The sequence below is a fragment of the Rutilus rutilus genome, assembly GCF_951802725.1.
Source record: "Rutilus rutilus genome assembly, chromosome: 25".
Lineage (NCBI taxonomy): Eukaryota > Metazoa > Chordata > Actinopteri > Cypriniformes > Leuciscidae > Rutilus > Rutilus rutilus.
In genome coordinates, this window is record NC_140229.1 from 25,262,001 (window position 1) to 25,283,127 (window position 21,127).

A 21,127-nucleotide genomic window follows, 5' to 3' on the forward strand; every position below is an offset into this window, starting at 1 on the left:
TCCTGGAAATGGAGGCTGGCATTACATCGATTTTTAACTCTTTCCATCCTGTTAGGACTTTATAATATTTCACTTTGTACTGATGATGTATATCAGACAATTCATTTTAGATTAATTCAAACAAAATGCCTTTAAGTATTCTGCTTTTACAAAATAAATGATGTGGTAAAGCAATTAATTCAATATGCATTTAAATTTGTTCCCAGTATTGTGTGTAAAATTTAAAGTGAAAGTGAAAAAGGAACAGTAGGCTATATATACATGAGCACCGTGATGTAAGCTTTCATACTGGGCTGCAGACTGACTGAAAAACGTGAAGTGACCATTCTTCTGAGAAAAACAGCAGAAAATGGGAGACAAAGGTGAATTAGGTAATGATTTACATATATTTTTTGCATAATTTTGCAGTATTATATGATTTGTATTCTGACGGGACACACCATAGATAATCATATTTTCTGTTTATTTACTGTTTGTAGAACTGGAAAAACCATGGAGGAAATTTGACTGGGGGTAAGTTTACCATATAATATTCATGCTATGTAGAAAATAATGTTGCCTATTTGTCTTATTTCCATGAATAGATATAAATATGTTTATAAAAGGGTGATGGTATATATGACTTTCATAGCAAAGAAGAATTGGATATGAAAATATATTAACACAATAAATAACAACAGACATTATAGCAATAATAACAAATGCATAATTTTATCAATAATAGTGGCCTTTAATGTTTCCTATTATTAGTAGATGCCAGTGACTAGAATCAACACTATATTGTTTACCAACATAATGTACTGGTTTAAAGATTTCAGTAAGAGCTTATTCTTTTTATATTGCCAAACACACTAAGTCCTTGGCTAAATAAATATCTAAATAAAGCGTGTGACCAAACGAGTCTTGAATGTGCGATATATGACAAATCAGCAGTTTTTCTGAAGTTCCTTTCTTCAAAGTATTTTGTTTCTTGTACTTGCATAGACAAAAAGTAAAGCTGAAGAAACGCCTAGAAAAGTTCTCTGTGAGTAATCCAGAAGTAAAAGACATCAGGATCCTTGTAGCTGGACATATTGAAGGAGGGAAGTCCAGTTTTATTAATTCTGTCAACAACGTTTTCCAAGGACGGATCACAAATAGTGCAATAGCTTATTCAAGTAAAAGTTTCAATTTTACAACAAAAGTAAGTATTATTTTTTAAATAATATTGCACATATACAGTAAGATTTTTTTTCTTCCAACAAAATGCATAAACAAGTTTTCATTTTCTCAGTAAACTAAAATTCTTTAGATGACCCATAGTTGTCACAATGATGTTTCTGGTGACTTTTAGTTTGATACTTTGATTCTTCTGTTTCCGTTTCTCCTTTCTGTTTACTTTCTGGCTTCCTCGAGCCGCCGAGTTGCTGAATGTTGTTGCGGGTCCCTCACGTGAGGCACCATGTATCTCATTCAGCGCTCTGGATAAGGATCTGATGAAGATCACTGCATCGGCTTTTGTCCTCTGGAGAGGATGAGGAATTCTGAATCGGATTCAGAGTTGAAGGCCATGCTTTCCCAGGTCACCGTGGGCATTGGGCTCTAGTGGAACACTTCTCGAGTGGAAACAAGTGTTTCGTTTTATTTCTGTTCCGTCACCGACCCTTTTTCAATAAAAGAGCAGTTTCCAAAACCTCTGCACTGTTAGACTTTTCTGTAATTTCTACAGTTATTTACTGTAAATCCCCCAGTATTATACTGCTATTTCTCTTTACAGTAAATAACTGTGATTCCCATTGCATCATGGGAATTTTCTGTGACATCTAACACCATATACAGAGACTTACTGTATTTTTTTAATTTGCTGTATACTACTGTATTTGTCTAACACCACATACAGAGACTTACTGTATTTTTAAAATTTGCAGTATACTACTGTATTTGAGGTAACAGCCTCTCTGGCTGGCACCATTTCATCGTGCTTTTTATTTCCTAATTTTTGCCTTACACCGCGTGTCTACAACGCTATAATAGCCAGAGGCTGTCTATACTGGACACATTGAAGCGACCGGACCATTAATACAAAATGCAAACCTGTTTGTCCCTCCCTTGTCAGAAATAGCGCGAGCGCTTGGACTCGGAGTACCGTACGTCAGAAATATAACGGCCTCGGCGCATAACATAGTAGGGGTGTAACCCCGGCATCCTGGCCAAATTTGCCCCTTGGCCTCTGTCCATCATGGCCTCCTAATCATCCTCATATACTGATTGGCTTCATCACTGTCTCCTCTCCACCAGTAAGCTGGTGTGTGGTGAGCGTTCTGGCGCAATATGGCTGCCGTCGCATCATCCAAGTGGATGCTGCACATTAGTGGTGGTTGAGGAGATTCCCCCCTTCTATGTAAAGCGCTTTGAGTGCTGAGAAAAGCGCTATATAAATGTAATGAATTATTATTATTATTATTATTATTATTATTATAACTATACACTGTCTGGGATTTGTCGTGTCGCGCGGAGCATCCAGTGTAATATCACTGGGTTCTGACTGTTTTTTGTTGGACCGCGCCGTTCGTGTCTGGCCCGGGGAAGAGATGGAATTCACTTCACAGAGAGAGAGACCAGCAAGCAAGGTAAAAAAACATTCTGTGTGTGTTGACAGGATTGTGCCCAGTTTAACCTATGTTATAACGTTACTCGTCGTCAACATGGCGGTAACAAACTTTACCACGGTAAACTGCGCTAACGTTTCATTTTACAGACTTTATTAGATTATTGAATTGTCGAGTTAAAATATGCCAACGCGCAACGCTTAGTTTACATTAACAATACATTAACTAATGTGAAATTCTGTTTGGGTTGTATAATGTTGGCCTACTGATGAGAACCTTTATAGTTTTAGCATTTGTTTGCAAACTATAACATTATAGTTTTTTTAATGAAATGCATTATTTACTTCCATTTTTATATGTGTTTAAAGGCAACTGCAACAAAGCGCCAATTCGAGCCAGTGACTTCTAGCAAGATTCCGGAGGTAACGTTAGGCCATTTATGATATATTTTGAGATAAGTTTGCTGAAATGATTAGCAATATGTGAAAAGTGCGTTGGAGCCACTGGTGCAGACTAGGTACAATATCTTATAAAATCTCTATAAAATTGTCTAACTTTATATCAAATAAGTGACCTGCATCATGTCTAACTTTATATTTATTACACAGCAAATGAACCAATCAGAAGATGGACCATTGTCTTTGTTCAGTCTCACCAGATTAAATGTATCCAGGTAGCACTGCACTAAAACTCTCACTATAATTCATTCATACCAAATCTAGAATTCTAAACAACTTAAGTTAATATTTTTGCATTATTTTGATATTTTATTAGGCAAAATACTCTCTACCATTGCAGTCCCACCTGACCAGGAAGGTCCTGACATCAGCGCACAGGTGTGTTAACTACTGTAGGAAGGAGAACGATCATCACACAGTGATTTCTTGCATGTGTCTTACTGTGTATTTGTCTCAAACAGGAATGGGCTAAAATCATCGATTTCAGTCTTTCTCTCTATGGATCTCAGCATTTTTGGAGAGAATTTAGGATTTGTAAGTGTTAAAATTGAATCTGTCATAATTTAATTTAGTTCTTTTGTATGCTATTTATTGACAAAAGCTGTTTACAAATATATATTCTTAAGTTTTTGTAAAAAAAATAAAATAATAATGGTTAAAAATAATTTGACATTAATATTCTCTCTCTCTCTCTCTCTCTCTCTCTCTCTCTCTCTCTCTCTCATATATATAGTGTTGGAACCAGGATCTCCTCTGAAGGACAGAGTACATTTGTGTTTGTGGATACGCACACAGACCAGGGAACATTCTGATGTTGTCAGTCAAGTTCTGAACAGGAACCAATCTTTGGAGTTCATTTATTCAAAGGTGGACAAAACCATTGTGTTGGCTTTTTAAAGATTATTTTGATGATGATTTTTACTCCTATGTTGTAGAAAAGATGGAGGAGTAGACAGGCAGACATTGATAATAAAAAGAAATGTTTCTTGAGCATCAAAGAGACTTCTTTCAAAAACATTAAGACACTTAAACACTTCTTTTGGCCACCAGTGCACATGAATCCAACAAATTTTTGTAAATAAGTGAAATTATTTTTAAGGTGGGGTTATGTGTCATGTATTGTGAAAAGAACTGTGTTTTGTCCTGTGTTGGACATTTCCTTTTTGACTGCTTAAAAATTCATTTATATTCTGCAGTTTAATCTCTACATGACAGAATGTAATGGTTGATATTTCATTATAATAATTGTATAAGCTAAACAACCAATGACTCTACATTCATTTTGTCAAATGCTAACGTTTTGTTTATGATTTCATGTATGTTTTTAACAATGTGTGCAGTGAAGGACAGCACATAATGTGTTAATTTAACACGTTTACACATATTTGTGCTAACCTTTCTGACATATTTACTTTGTTAAAATCATTAACACAATGAATGAGTTAAAATTAACACAAAAAAACGTTATCCCTAAACTCACCCATTAATGTGTAAACATTTCACACATCATTTCCAGCATTGGCATACTGTTTATTTTGTGATATATCTGAAATGTTTTAAATAAAAAAAAATGTATTTTGTGATAACTGTGTCTAATTGATTTGTATGTCAGTAGTACTTATGTAGGATAAAAATAAAATTAATCATATATCAAAATTAAGAAATCTAATTTATATTTAGTACAAATAAAAATAATTACAGTAGTGTACTGATTAGCTTTGTTTTTACAGTAATGTACTGTAGTACACAATTACAGTACCATACTGTAAAACTGAAATACGGTTTGGTACTGTAACTCTCGATTACAGTAACTTACTGGCAACAGTGTTGCCAGTAAGTTACTGTAAAAAACCCTGGAAAAGTCTAACAGTGTGGGCCATACTGGGTCTTTGCTGACAGTGAGCAATGATGTTCCTAGGGGTAGTATGGGACTCAGTTACGATGCAGGCACAGTTGTGTCCTGCTCGTATAGAGACAATCTTGACAACAGTCACCAGCATCAAGCTAGGCCTGGAAATCGTGACTACGGACGCATCCCTTACAGGCTAGGGAGCGGTCATGGAGGGCCGCTACACCAGAGGTCTATGGAGGGACCATCATCTTTCATGGCACATCAATTGCCTGGAGATGTTGGTTGTGTTTCTGGCTCTAAGACATTTCCTCCCAGACTTCAGAGGCCATCATGTTCCAGTTCGAACAGACAATACGTCTGTGGTCTCTTATATAAATCAGCAGGGGGGCCTGAGGTTGTGCCCTTTGTACAGACTTGCTCATCAGGTTTTCCTGTTAATCTGGAGGGAGTTCAGCCAGGCTGAAGTAGAACTTTGTTCCATCCTGGGTTCTAAAGTCCTACGTCCTGAGTTGTGCCATGCAAGCTTCACACCAGGACAGGCACTAGTCAGTGTGACGCAATGGGTATTTCCTTCCCCAAAGAACGTCTCGGGTTATGACTGTATGACGCTGCATCCCTTTGCCACACCTCCTGAGTGCCTGAGAACAACTTGCTTCGACCTATCAGAAGCTAACACCGTTTTGTGCTGGCGTCCCTTTGTAGCTTCCGTGAGCACCATCACATGTGACGTCATGACGCAACACCAATCGAGATTGCACTTAATCCACACGTGTTTCAGACACGATCACGCTGGAGGCATTCCCCAATGTGTCGTCTTCGACTCAGCGTCTCGTTCCCTTCTCAAGGAACAAGGGTTACAGTCGTAACCCGAAATGTTCCCTCCATCGAGGAATGGAGTTTACAATAGTAGCCGAGATGTTCTTGGTCAGTTCTTGTTTATTATTAGTGTGGTTTGTGTTTACTAGAGCTTTACTTCTACAATCTCATTTGTGGTTTGCTTCAGTTTATCAATAAAGACTGTTAGATTTTCTTGGAACTCCTTCGTTATGTGATTGATACAACCACACTGTTACAATATATGTGCATTATGAGAATATTGGCTGTGTGTCAGTTTATTTTTTTTATATATATTATATATTTTTTTGTGTAGCTTACAAAACACCGCATCAGAAGTGTAGATGGTGATTTGCCTTTTTCCTTGATTGACACAATGGGTTTGCAAGCCGGTGCAATGTGTGGGTCTCAGTCAGAAGATATCATCAATGCCATTTATGGACATCTCAAGAATGACTACAAAGTAATAAACCACATTTATTAGAAAAATTAAACATTGTACAAATACAAATTATTTTGACAGTCTAACTGACATTTTCATATATTTTGTCTTCATTTTAAATCTTAGTTCGACCCAGAGGAGCCACTCAGTCATAAGAGTGAAGATTACATCAGTGACCCTTTGCTCTCTGATCAGGCTTTCTGCCTGGTTTACGTTGTGGATGCAAATTTACTCCAGTTCTTAGATGAAAAACTTACTGATAAATTGCATATAATCCACTCAAGATGCAGCGAAAACAGTAAGACTGGCATTTAAATACTTGTGTCTTCCATAATTTGTAAACAATGGAAATGTGCTCTTTTCTAAGATAACATATTATCTTTCCACTATCATTGTAGGGATTCCTCAAGTGATCGTCATGACTAAAGTGGATTTAGTATGTCCACTGGTGAATAAAGACCTAAGGAAGATCTACACCAGCAAGAAGATCAGAGAGAAGGTGCATTTAACATCCTATATGTGTTTTACTTTGTGGAAGTGATTTTTTTATTTTTATATCAGGTTTGTCTGATAGTTGTTTGAATAATCATTCATTTTTTGGCTTTACATTTTTTTGCTCTTTAGATGCAGATATGTAGTGACAAGATCGGATTGCCAATGAACCATATCTTTCCAGTGAAGAACTACAGTGAGGAGATCGACACAGATGATGATGTTGATGTTCTCATTCTAAAGGCACTTGAGCAAATGCTAAACCTTGCTAATGATAGACTGAGAGATGCTGCTTAAAACTGATGCAAACAATTAATACAATACAGCCAATACAATTACTCTGCTCAATAACAGTGCAAAGCATGGAATGCACATTGATGACATTTACTAACTATACATGCATGTATAAAATACCCTTTTCCATGTATGACGAATCAAGGAAGTCTAGCAGGTTCACTGCAGGTAATAATGTTCATCACTGTTGAAAATATGATATACTGTTTATTGCAATTAGTTATATATTTTTAAAATGTTAATCGTAAAGCAGTTCAAGAGTTTTCACCTACAATAGATTCAGCTTTAAGTACTTTCATACACTAATTGAAGTACTCACATACTTGACAAGTCTACCAGTTGACATTAAAGACATTCATTTATTTCCATTAGAGCACAGTTTGTCATAATTGGTTAAAGGAAATCATTTAGTGCTTGATAAGAACATAAGTAAATATTATAATAGCGCACATGCTTGTGTAACCTGAAACCACTTGAACAAATAAAAGTATTTGTTTCTTCATAAATATACGAGGTTGTGTGCTGTTTGCATATTGTTTGTTCTAACAGAATCCCTTTAGTTGTTATTGATATACAAGGCAATTGATTCATCTGTGTGAGAATGCTCCATTCTCTGTTGGTTTTGTGATGCACGAGGAGTCATACAAGTGGATAATGGTAAAATATGCAGACAGTCCTTTATTACAACATCCAGCAGTTCAAACTGCCCCATTCAAAACTTTAGTTTGTGAACACTTATTGTTCACCACCACCTACACTTTCTGGTCCTGATGTTTTTAACCTTGGTTCACGAGTTCACATCTACATATAATTATTACGGTAAAGGTTATGCGTATTTGGCGTGCTGTCCCCGTTGGTGAGAGTTGATGGAACTAGAAGTGAGGAGATGGAACTAAAAGTGAGGAGATGGGGTGGAGGTGGGATGCTGAATAAACTGTCAAGGATTTATATTGATTTATTTATATTGTCCTGAGTTGATTACTGATTGATCTCCACTTGTGCTAATTGGGTTAATTATCTGCACCTGCTCCTCCCGAACCTTGTTAATAAAACATCATTTCACGAGTTCACATCTACATATAATTATTACGGTAAAACTGTCCGGGTGGAGGGCTCCGAGCTCGGAATTTCTGCCCGAACCCAGAGTACTCCCCCAAAAGCAAAGAGCAAAGGACAGCCGCCAGACTAAAAAGCCCCCCAAAACGCAGAAATTTGGCGGGCTGGCGATTTGAGAATAAGCCTGGTTGCTTGAGGGCCTGCTGGCTCACGAGTGGGGAGCAGACGTTATTTGGAACAACCAGACGGGGAGGCTCGCGTTGTTTTTTGACGAGAGCAGCTCACGGCGTTGGACGGGTGAGCCATACCTGCCGATGAATGAGGAACAGCATAATTTATGCCGCCTGACCAGGAGGGCCTGTGTTGTCTCTGGCGGGAGCAGCTTACTGCGCTAGGCGGACGGGCCTACTGGCTGACAAATGAGCAGCAAGATTTGGGAATGGGGGGGAGAGAGCAGTGAGATCAAAAGACGGCCGACCGAGAGGGCCCATATAGCTTCCGACAGGAGCAGCTCACAGCTTCGGGCTGGTGGGTCCTATCAGTCGACAGCGGAGTGACAAATTTGGAAGCCCAGCCGGGAGACTTCTTGCTGTGTTCGCTGGGAAATTGGTACCTGCTGGATGGGGAGAGAGGAAACAGATTGATGCTACATCCGCTGGGAGACCAATGCTCGCTGGATGGAGAAAGAGAAAACAGATGCATGCTACGTCCGCTGGGAGACCAATGCTCGCTGGACAGAGGAGGAGGAAACAGATACGTGCAACGTCCGCTGGGAGACCAATGCTCGCTGGACAGAGGAGGAGGAAACAGATACGTGCAACATCCGCTGGGAGACCAGTGCTCGCTGGACGGAAGAGAGTAGAGATAAGTACATAGTATGTCTGCTGTGAGACCAATGCTCGCTGGACATAAAGAGGAAATGGAAAAGAGGAAAATGAGTGCTTGCCCGGGAGATTTTCTCACACTGCATCCGATGTGAGACCAAATGCTCGCTGGATGAAAGAGAAAACGTAAGTGCTCTACCGGGAAAGTTCTCACTCCGTCCGCTGTGAGACCAATGCTCGCTGGACGGAGAGAGAGAGAGGAGACAGGAGAGAGAGAGGAGATAGGAGAGAGAGGAGACAGGAGAGAGAGAGGAGACAGGAGAGAGAGAGGAGACAGGAGAGAGAGAGGAGACAGGAGAAAGAGAGAGAGAGGAGACAGGAGAGAGACAGGAGAGAGAGAGGAGACGAGAGAAGAGACAGGAGAGAGAGAGGAGACGAGAGAAGAGACAGGAGAGAGAGAGAGAGAGAGAGAGAGGAGTCAGGAGAGAGAGAGAGGAGACAGGAGAGAGAGAGAGGAGTCAGGAGAGAGACTTTTTTTACTTTTAACCCCCTTTTATTACAAAATATTCAGGGTTTAACTAAACCTTACATAGATTTAAAAAGGTAATTTAAAACACAAACATACAATAATAAATAGCACAAACAACCAAGCAAGACAATAGCACAATTAAATATAAATTTGCAAAGCACCATCAAAATCAGATTCACATATGCACTGGTTTACTCCCCAAATGTGATTGAAAGTCTCCAGGTCTTTAACCAAGTTATAGTATGCATATTCCACCTTTAATCTAGTTTTAATTAACCCATTTAAAATTAACATTGCATCAGTTGTCCCAACATTATTTATTTTGCTTTTACGTGAAATCCATATTCCCATTTTTGCTTGCCCAAACAAAAAATTAAGCAAAACATGGATCTGCTTTCTGTTTCTGCTATATTTTGGTCCATAGATAAATAACATAGGTGAAAACACTTCTCCCAAAACTGTACACCATTCTTCTAATTGAGAAAATAAAGGCACAAGCCTCCCACATTGGAAAAATAAATGAAAAACAGTTTCAGTCATCCCACAAAAAGGACATCCCTCCTGAACCTGGGGATCGAGGTGTGCTCTGTATCTGTTCGTAGCTATTAACCCATGCACAACTCTCCACTGAAGGTCTCCAGACCTTTTCTCAATGGGAGGCTTGTACAAGGCCCTCCAGCAACCCTTCGGGGAAGAGCCTGATCCGAATAGCTCTTGCCATTTTGACTCTTTAACTCCTCCTAAAGAGTGAGAGTGTGAAACTTTTACACATATGACATACAGTGCTTTCTTCTCAGTTTTACTGAAACGGTCCAGTACAGGTATCTTGAAGGTCAACAAAGACCCCTCCTTTTCTTCAAAAATACCCACAGCCGGAAATATTCTTAGTTCAGGAAAAGTTACATCCATATCTTCATTAGTTGTTTCCACACTGCGTTTAAACTCCGTCGATAGGCTCTCAAGGATTTCAGTTAACAGTCTTTGTGTCTGACGAATTGATCTTACTCCAATCTTGGAGGCTAGCATTTCAGGAGACATCCATCCATCTGAAGTTATTAAATCCCCAATCTTTACAACTCCTGCAGCCTTTAGAAGATTCCTCATCGATGGTGATTTTAAAATCGCTGAGTCCACTATAGAGTTGTACATTAGGGGTTCCTCTCTTGACCAGAGACCTCCCTCATCCGTGATGTCTCTTGAGATATTAAAAGTCCTCCAGGCTTTGAACACTGAATGGTAAAAGGAAGTTAGTCCAGTCAAATCAACATTTTGAATATCCAGGAGAAACAAATGTTTATCCAGCCCCATCCCTCCTGCTCTTCTAAGGAGGGCACAAGCTACTCCAGACCAACTGACATCCACTCCGTAGAGGAATCTTTTTACTGTCTGTAGTCTGAAAGTCTTAATTCGGCTTTTAATATCCACTAGTCCTTGTCCACCTTCTTGTCTGGGCAGAAACAAAGTTGATGCTTTTGTCCAATGGTTACCGGACCAAAAAAAGTCTGTTAAGCGTTTTTGGATTTTTTCAACCAAATCTTCAGGAGGTTCCAGAATGTTCATTTTGTGCCATAGCATTGAGGCTACAAGGTTGTTGCAGACCAGGGCTCTTCCCCTATAGGATAACTGTGGTAGCAACCACCGCCAGGAAGACAACCGAGCACACACCTTCTCCACCAGGCCCTCCCAATTCTGTCTCTTGTAATCCTCCCTTCCTAAAAACACCCCCAAATATTTTAACCCAGATTTTCCCCATTTTAAATTACCTGGGAGAGCTGGAGTGTTATGGTCTAAACCACACCACAATGCATCACTTTTTACCCAGTTTACTTTTGCAGATGAGGCTTTACCATAACTTAATAAAATCTCTTTCAAAACCTGAACATCTTTAACATCCCTTAAAACAACAGTAATATCATCAGCATAAGCTGAAACTTTTACATAATCATTAAAAATAGCACCTTGTACCTTCAAACCCATTAAACTCTCTCTTAATTTACATAGAAGAGGTTCAATAGCTAAGCTATAAAGCTGACCAGAAATTGGGCATCCTTGTCTGATACCCCTCTGTACCTTAACAGGGACACTCAGACCTCCTGCTATCTTTACCAAACATGTTGCATTATTGTACAACAACTTTATCATTTTCCTAAATTTCTCTCCAAACCCAAAAGCTTCTAATACTTTAAAAAGATATTGATGATCAACACGATCAAAGGCTTTCTCCTGATCAAGTGACAGTATTCCAACATCAATATTATTACACATTGCATAATCAATGACATCGCGTACTAGATGCAAGTTATCGGCAATACATCTGTCTTTTGTACAATAAGATTGATCTTTATGTATAATTTTGAACAATATTTTGTTCAATCTGTTGGCAAGGCACTTTGATAAAATTTTATAATCAGTGCAGAGAATTGCCAAAGGTCTCCAGTTCTTTAGCAGGGTAAGATCACCTTTTTTTGGAAGCAATGTTAAAACAGCCCGTTGGCAGCTCTTAGGTAGAAAACCAGTACGATTACATTCATTGAGCACCTCAAATAAATCAGATCCAAATGTTGTCCAGAAATGCTTATAAAATTCACCAGGAAGTCCATCTATGCCTGGGGTACGACCTGACGAAAGACCCATTACGGCATCACTTAGTTCAGCAAAAGTTAGTCCAGACTCCAATGCTTGTTTATCTTCTTCATTTAGACAGGGAAGATTTTGTAGGAATCCATTTTGCGTTGGAATGTCTATGTCCTCAGGTGAGTATAAATGCGAAAAAAACTTCACTGCTAGTCTGCGCATTTCCACAGGTTCAGATGTACATTGTCCATTGTCATTCTTCAAGTTATACATTTGGTTAACTTGTACACTCTTACGTTCCAGATTGAAAAAAAAAAGAGGTGGGACTGTCCATATCCTTTATAGATAAGAATCTATTTCTCACAAGAGCTCCTTTAACCTTTTCATTTAAAATAGAGCTTAATTTTAATTTCTTCTCAGACCACTCATGTACATTGGAAGAAAAATCTCCTATCATGTTTTTTTCAAGGGCAAGGATTTCTCTTTCAAGCCATTCCAGAGACTGTTTAAAAAAAAAATTAGAATGAGATGTGTACTGCTGACAAAAATCCCTTATGTGAGCTTTACCTACTTCCCACCAAAGAATAACATTATCAAATCTTATTTTCTCTTTTTTCCACGTCTCCCAAATTTTTTTTAAAGATTCACAAAAACTCTTGTCTTTTAACAATTTTACATTAAAATGCCAGTAAACACTTCTGTTTTTCTTAGAATTCAAAGTACAATCAATAGTGATTAATTTGTGATCAGTGAAAGATGTGGGGACAATGGCTGTATGAATAATTCTACTTTTCATACTATTTGATAAGTACAGTCTATCTAGCCGTGCTGCTGAAATCCTCCCATCACTAACCTTTACCCATGTATATTGTTTAACAGAGGGGTTATTTTCTCTCCATATATCAGTAAGATTGGAGGTTTTAAACACATTATCAAGTACTGTAGATGACTGAAAATGGGGTTCTTCTCCATTTCTATCAAGCAAAGCATCAAGTGTACAGTTCCAGTCCCCAGCTAAGATAGTAAAACCATTAGCTTGCTGCTTTCCTAAAAACCCTTTCAATTTATTAAATAAAAGTATTCTCTCAGCTCCTATATTAGGTGCATATACACTCACAAGCATAAAGACAAGACCATTTAAATCAACCTTAACTGCTAAACATCTTCCTGGTTCAATTTCACTTTTTTCTAAAACTTTAGCTTTTATAGAGGGAGAAAAGAGAATAGCAGTTCCTGCACTCAGGTTAGTACCATGTGAGAGCACACATTCATTCCCCCACCACAATCGCCAGTCAACCTCATTGTTTGCATCACTATGAGTCTCTTGTAAGAAAATAACATCTAATTTCTTTAACTTAATAAAATTTATCACTGTATCAGCTTTACTCTTATCCCTCATCCCATTAACATTTAAGGAGCCCACACGTAAGATTTCCATGTTAAGGAAAGAAAGAAAAATAACAATCAGAAAGAGATGTGTAGCCATAGCAATTAATTGTATGTAGCCCTCCCACCGGGTAGAATCTTATGGCTCACAAGTTAGAAATCTGTCTAGGGGAACTTGAATTTACCCACTACCCCGGTAAAGGCACATTCTCTTCAGTCACAGTACAACTATAACCCAGATTGTCAGATTTTCACTTAATAGTGTCAGATTTATGTTTCTTCTTTTCTGAAAATAATAATAAACCACTACTGTGTTTACCTTAATATAAAAAAACCTATTAACAATCAATTCTTTCCACAGGAAATCACACAAAATTATGGCAGATCAATAAACATGTATTTATTATTCTCTGGAACTCTTTTTCTCTTTTGTTTCTCTTTGAATTACCAAATAATTCAATTCACAGAGTCACAACAATGAATCAATATAACCCCAAAAAGAATCAAATAAAAAAAAAAATGTCAATGAATGCACTACTTAAAATTTACCCAGCTGGGATTTTCAGTACACAGATGGCGCGCTAGTTGGAGCTCTTTGATGCAAAACCAGAGTACTCACGAATCAGGACAACAAGAATTCCAGTAGTAGAATAGTAACCTCGAATCCTTACTCCTCGCCGAGATGATAAACAGCATCCATGATGACACGTCCCACGACGACGCTTGAGTGGATCTCAATGAACTCCTCCCTCCTCGAAGTAGTTAGATGCAACCGCGAAAATCAACACAGATCTCCCGATTTCGACGATCTCTCAGTGTTAAAGAAAAATAAACACACACTTAACGTGCACTCTCAACTAGATAGACCACTGCAAAGCTTATTCCAAAAAACAAAAACAAATAAAACACGGGTATTTTCTTCCGGATTTCAAACGACTTACACAACTTATTATAATTTAAACTGCAACACTGCACTCAAGAAATTAAACTCGGGAATATTCTTCCGGGTGATTTCACAATCTAAAACTAATAAAACAAATCAACGTAAAGATAGAAAATAACACGGAATCTCTCACGTGTGAACCTCGTGCTAGATCTCTTCCTCACGCGAAACGGAAATGCAGTCTCTCACCGAACTCTCTCGAAATGTTCGTTTTTTCCGTGCTGCAAACTGATTTGTGACACTTTCACAGTTTAAACCAATCTCTCGCACAAACTTTCATCACCAAACGGCACTCAAAAATGTCCGTGAACCTTGATTTCTCTCAGCTATCAGCCGAACTGCAACTCATCCGCCCGAGAGAAAAAAAACTGCACTTCCTCTCTCATCCCCTGCGCACCGAACTTTTTCCCGAGGTCAAAGTACACAGTTCTCATTGACAGACTGACGCTCTTCAGAAAACACAATTAAATGCAACCATTTATGATTTGTTTTCATTCACACACACATATTTAAAAAAAAACTTTTATAAACATGTCTCATATGAACATGAGAGAGACAAAAAAACAAAAGTCCATATGAATTCAATTTCAGGCCCAAATACAAATAATTAAATTATCTTATCTATAAAGAAGATAAATGACAGGTATACATTTAGAAAACCCAAAACATTTTTTTCTAGGTCTCTACATTCTCCCCCCACCAAAAATCGTTATGTCCTCATAACGAGGGAAAACCAAGAATCACACAATTGACATTTCAATATCTTAGCTCTTTTCACAAATTTAGACCCCTACACGTTTCAAATGAATGAGCAGAATATCACAATAGACTCATGTCTAAGAAACAAATCACTCAAATTAGTGTCTAGCACTTAAGTCGACTGAATAGGTACCTAACCTTCTTGCAGGCACATTCATCCACAAAAAGACGGTAGAACAGTATCTAACAGGACTTACAGCTTTAGTTTGAGCAATGACCGGCTCAAATTTTGGCTCCCCAAGAGTATCATAGGTAAACCTCTTAGGCACAGTTCTCTCTCTTTGAGACCTTCTCTCCTTTTCAATTTCCTCAGCAGAGACACCTTGATTTATATCACTCTCATTCACATGTGAAAGGTCTTGCACATCACTTTCAACATCACCGATGTCTGACAATTGGCTCACACTTGGCAAGTTGTCAGGATCACTTTTGGGTAGCAGTCTTAAAACAGACTCTACAGACTCATCTGTCTCAACTCTTTGAGAGACCTCAACTTGGGCTCCAGATTGCTCAACATTCTCAGAAAAAATCTGTTTAACAGTCTCTGAAACAGCATTATCAGAAACCTCTGCATTATTCTGAGAAGTGTCTCTTCTTCTAGGAGTCAAAGGATGATTTTCAGGTACGTGATACCACACTCCATACATTTCATCCTCACTCTCTGAACTCAAGTCAGGATTCTGATCACCTCTGCCTTCTTTTTCTTGTCTTACAGGTGCATTTTCACCTTCCTCTTCCGGACTCTGTGTCTGTCCAGCATTCTTCCTTTTCCTCAGAACTCTCTTTCTGGGTTCAGGGACACTGTCAGGAACTTGTCGCTGTCTCAAATCTTGTCCAATAGGAAGAATGTGATTCCTATGCAGAATCTTGACAGGTCCAGTTCCACTCTCTGGCTTAAGACGAAACACAGGTAAGTGAGGCATCTGGCTCTGGACAACGTAGGGCTCAGTACTCCATCTGTCTGCCAGCTTGTGCTTTCCTTGCAATCCAAGATTCCTGATCAGTACTCTATCTCCAGGAACAAGGTAAGAGTAATGCAGCTTCTGATCATATCTTCTCTTATTTCCTGCATTCTTCTTTCCCGCTTTTTCCTCCGCCAGCTCGTACGCAGACTTCAACTCTTGCTGCATGGTTTTGACATAACGCTGGTAAGACTTAGTGGAAGTACCATCACTAGACACACCCAAACTGAGGTCTATGGGCAATCTGGCTTCCCTTCCGAACATAAGGAAGTAAGGCGAGTATCCTGTGGCTTCATTCAGACTGCTGTTGTACACGTGTACAAGATGTCCAATGTGACGGCTCCACTGTGGTTTCTGCTTTGGATCCAGGGTTCCCAACATATCCAAAAGGGTCCGGTTGAACCGTTCGGGTTGAGGATCACCCTGAGGATGGTATGGCGTTGTACGGGATTTCTCCACTCCCAACAGGTCAAACAACTCCTGAATGAGCCTGCTCTCGAAATCCCGTCCCTGGTCCGAGTGCATCCGTCTAGGCAGTCCGTAATGAATAAAATACTTCTCCCACAATACTTTTGCAACTGTGGACGCCTTCTGGTCCTTAGTTGGAAAGGCTTGCGCATACCTCGTGTAGTGGTCAGTGATGACTAAGACATTGCCAATGTTCTTGGAGTCTGGCTCAATGGACAAAAAATCCATACACACAAGATCCATAGGTCCCTCACTGGATAAGTGTGACAATGGCGCAACTCTCTTTGGCAGAGTCTTCCTCTGGACACATCTGGCACATGTTTGGCAGTACTTCTCCACCTCCATCTTCATTCGTGGCCAATAAAATCTCTCTCTTACCAAGCCATAAGTCTTGTCAAACCCCAGGTGTCCAGAATCATCATGAAGTGACCGGAGAACTACATCATGGAACTGCCTGGGCAAGCACAATTGCTTACGACGGGGTTTGTCTGGGGCTTGAGTGCATCGAGACATCACTCCATTCTCCATTACTAATCTTTCCCACTCTCTCATCATCAAGGGAAGGTCCTTGTGCGATTCCCTGTTGACCTTGGACAAATCTCCTCCTTTAAGAGCCTTCCATATCTCTCCAAGACAAGGATCCTCCTGCTGAGCACGTGACAGATCTGCAGAACTCAGTTTTGGAATCATTGAAGTATCCAGAGTGGCTAAATTGCAGTAAGCTTTAGGGACTGATTTAAGAGATCCTCCCAATGACATGACAATCCTACTGGCAGTTGCGAAGCAGTTGGACATGTCTTGCACTGGCAGCTTACACAGGGATCTCACTCCAGAGGATGATATATTAGTCCACTCCTGGTCGTTCACTTCCCTATGAGGACGACGAGACAAAGCATCGGCATCAATATTTTGTCTCCCAGGCCTGTACTTGAGACTGAAGTCATAGACAGAAAGAGCCGCCAGCCACCTATGTCCCGCAGCATCCAGTTTGGCTGTGGTCAGAACATAAGTTAGCGGATTGTTATCCGTCTGCACTTCAAACTTTGCTCCGTACAGGTAATCATGTAGCTTGTCAACAACAGCCCACTTTAACGCCAAGAACTCAAGTTTGTGGACTGGATAGTTTCTTTCAGAAGGCGTCAAGCTTCTGCTGACAAAGGCTACAGGCCTCAACCCCTGTCCTTGGTCCTGATACAGCACCCCGCCCAACCCTTCACAGCAGGCATCAACATGTAAGACGTACGGGAGCTGAGAATTAGCAAAGACCAACACAGGAGCCTGGGTAAGTCTCACCTTCAACTCATTGAAAGCAACTCCACAAGCATCAGTCCATCTACTTCCAAATAGATCCGAGGCTTTATATACGACTCTGTCTGGGTTGTCTCCAGCTTTGATTTTCTTCAAACTCTTGTTAGGAAGACACCCTTGCAGTAACTGGTTGAGTGGGTAAATTATTTTAGAATAGTCTTTTACGAATCTTCTGTAGTACCCACAGAAACCTAAGAAAGAACGTAACTCTGTCACGTTCTGGGGTCTGGGCCAAGACTTGACAGCTTCAATTTTGGAGGGATCAGTCGAGACACCGTCTTGAGACACGATGTGACCCACATAGCTGACAGAAGTCTGACAAAAGGTGCACTTGTCCAGGGACAACTTTAACCCTTCACTTTGCAAGCGGTCCAACACCTTGAGCAGTCTCTCCTCATGCTCCTCCAAAGTCCGTCCGAAAATAATGAGGTCGTCCAAATAGACCAACACTTCCAACAGGTTCATGTCTCCCACCGTCTTTTCCATCACTCGCTGGAAAGTCGAGGGAGCTCCACATATCCCTTGTGGCATCCGCTGGAATTGGTAAAACCCCACTGGGCAAATGAAAGCTGTCTTTTCTTGGTCGTCTTCACTCAGGGGGATCTGGTAGTATCCACTCCTAAGATCCAATACGCTGAACCACTGACTTCCATTTAAGCAGGCCAGAGCATCTTCAATGCGTGGGACGGTGTATTGGTCAGGGATTGTGCGACGATTCAACGTTCTGTAGTCCACACACATCCTTATCTGCCCATTCTTTTTCCGGACTACGACGATCGGTGAAGCGTAGGGGCTTCTGGAGTCTGCAATAATTCCAGCCTCTTTCAACTTCCCCAAGTGCTGTCTAACATCCTCGATGTCAGCTGGTGCAAGCCGCCGTGACCTCTCACGAAAAGGCTTATCCTCTGTCAGTCTAATGTGGTGTTGGGTACTCTTTGAACATCCCACATCAAATTCGTCACAGGAGAAGACATCTTTTCTCTCCAACATCTTTTTGGCCAGACGCTGTTTCCATTTTTCAGAGACTGGTGTATCGCCAAAATTAAATGAATCCTTGGTCAGTTTGGTTTGACCACTACTCTCTCTGGGCTTAGAGACGGTAGGCACCACATCAACCGGAAACACATGGGCGATAGGCATTCCTCTCTTAATCGTCACTGGGCAGGAAGACACATTTCTAATAGTGACTCCAATTCTTTTTGAATGTACAGCAGTAGCAGACTGCACCTCAGCTCTCACTAGCAGTTCCTCAGGAAACCGGGACTCCTCAGGCTGATCCACTAACGGGGGTTTAGCAGAGGTTGTGGCTGGGTACTTCAGGATTCCAGAAACCCTCACACTCTCTCCTGGAGTCAACTTCAACGGCTTAAGGCGGGGAAACCAGACGGTCCCTCTACAATCGTCAACATCACACTTACTAACAGCAATGACCCGTTCATAGGCAGTTCTGATCTCAGGATGGACAGGCAGGGTATGAAGGAAATCACTTCCCATCTTCGTCTCGCAAATGTCTACCAGCTTCTTTACCACAGCCGTGTTTGTTCCCACCAGAATGTTGACATCTCCTTTCATGACGGGATCGGGACAGACCAACACTAGTGCATCTATGGATTCCGCCACTCCTGCAACAGATCCAGGAAACTCCAGCTTTAAAGACAAACAGCCATCATAGGGGTATCTCTGCGAGCTCAATCCCCATATCTCCAAATTTTCAATTGGTGTCAGTGGCAGATGCTTCAAGTGTTTCTCATAAAAGGATCTGTACAACAGCGTGACCTGCGATCCACTATCCAGCAAAGCCTTAGTGTAAATACCTTCCACCTGGATGGGAAGGACAGAGCTAGGTCCCACTAACCCGCTCAGAAGATCTACTTGCTCAGCTCTTGCTCTTTTGCACTTTGTGGAACGTGTCTTCCCCGGAGCTTCAGGCCGTTCCCCTACTGAGCCCCGGAGGTGTTTCCCGACGGCTGTCTCATTTTAATGAGCCGCTGATTTACTCTCCTGAGATTCTCTTCGTTGGTACAATCACGTTTCAGATGCCCATCTTCTCCACATCTGTAACAGAAGATGTTAGCCTTGTTCACTGGTCTGGTTGGTGTTTTGCTCTCTGCAACCGCAGCTAGACTGTGCGTAACAGAATGATCATAGGTCACTGGTTCCTTCGCCATAGCTGACAAGCGAGACACCTCATTTTTCAACCCCCTAATCTCCCTCTTCAGCATTTCTACTTCTGAATTTGCCAGATTGGTGTTACCGGATGATTCATTCTTTGCAGGGGGTACCCCAGCCACAGCTACATTTGCATGCACTGAGCTCCTTTGCGTCAACATACTCTCTTCTTCCCGCACCTCTTTCATTAACTCATTGAAGGAAGGAGGAGCACACAGCTTATGGGTCATCCTCAAGCGCATTGCCACCAGATCACTTGAAAGAGCACCTCTAACTATTTGCTGCATTCGAAGACGATTCATTGCAGGGAACTCAATGCCTTTTTTCCTCAGCATACTGTGTAGCATCCTATCCAACCTCATTATGTAGGCTGAGAGCTTCTCTCCCTCACTCTGGTAAGTGCTCCGAAATTTTAACATCAAGTCTGCAGCATCCTCAGTGGTGCCAAACGCTGTCTCTAGCGCACTCAGGTAATCACTGAAAGTAGCAGACGGGTTACCAGTCTTCTCGAATCTTACAATGTCCGCTGCAGGACCTCTGAGACACTCTACTAGTCTCTGCTTCTTGACATTGTCTGAACACTGCCACTCTTCCAGAATGTGAGTAGTCTGCTCCACCCAGACCTCATACTCATCCTCTCCATGAGGAGTGGGAATGAACCCAGAGAAGGGACGCAGCTTCCTATAGCCCACTCTCTCCTCAGACGAAGCCACATGACATGTTTGAACAAGGGAGTTTATGGCATCAACAAGCTTAGTGTCAAGCACAGGTGTAGAGGAAGCCAAACTTGGAATATCAGATAGCGACTTTCCCTCGGCATGCAGAAAAGACATCAGTTTTGTCTGAAACTCATCTTCCTTTCTGTGTTTAGGTGCTTCAGCTGCGACAGGTACAACCTGCGTGTACCAGGTACCTACTTCAGGTCCTCCCAGCTCTGCAGGTATAGACATCTCAGAAACCTTGCTGACTGTCTCAATGAGAAGAAACTGCAGTCGCTTAGTCTTATCAAAGAGGCGACCAATCACTTTGCATTTCCTCATTCCCAGAGCAGCATCCAGCACTTCATAAACTACTCTGTCTTCACAATCTGCAGGTACATTGCTCAGAATGATAACTCTGTCCAGCTCAACACCTTTCTCTCTACACCAATCAATTATCTCACTAACCTCCATTTTGTTCACTTGTGTCA

The 21,127-nt window shown here is 40.8% G+C and overlaps 1 protein-coding gene across 3 annotated transcripts; it reads left to right on the plus strand.

The window, feature by feature from the left end:
* Positions 1-295: 295 nt before the first annotated feature.
* On the plus strand, positions 296-7,422 carry LOC311285033 (interferon-induced protein 44-like). 3 transcript variants are annotated; one of them, XR_014626298.1, is made up of 8 exons: positions 296-371; positions 480-513; positions 985-1,183; positions 1,396-3,010; positions 3,197-3,261; positions 3,363-3,424; positions 3,508-3,580; positions 3,780-4,567. XR_014626298.1 is itself a non-coding variant. In XM_084400433.1 (7 exons), the coding sequence occupies exons 1-7, from the start codon at positions 350-352 to the stop codon at positions 6,961-6,963; spliced, it is 840 nt and encodes a 279-aa protein (XP_084256559.1). In that variant the 5' UTR covers positions 296-349; the 3' UTR covers positions 6,964-7,422. The 3 variants fall into 3 exon arrangements, 1 of the variants encoding a protein (XP_084256559.1); XR_014626297.1 differs by having other exon boundaries at positions 985-3,010; XM_084400433.1 differs by lacking the exons at positions 1,396-3,010; positions 3,197-3,261; positions 3,363-3,424; positions 3,508-3,580; positions 3,780-4,567 and adding exons at positions 6,049-6,195; positions 6,301-6,472; positions 6,573-6,673; positions 6,799-7,422.
* The last annotated feature ends 13,705 nt before the right edge of the window (positions 7,423-21,127 follow it).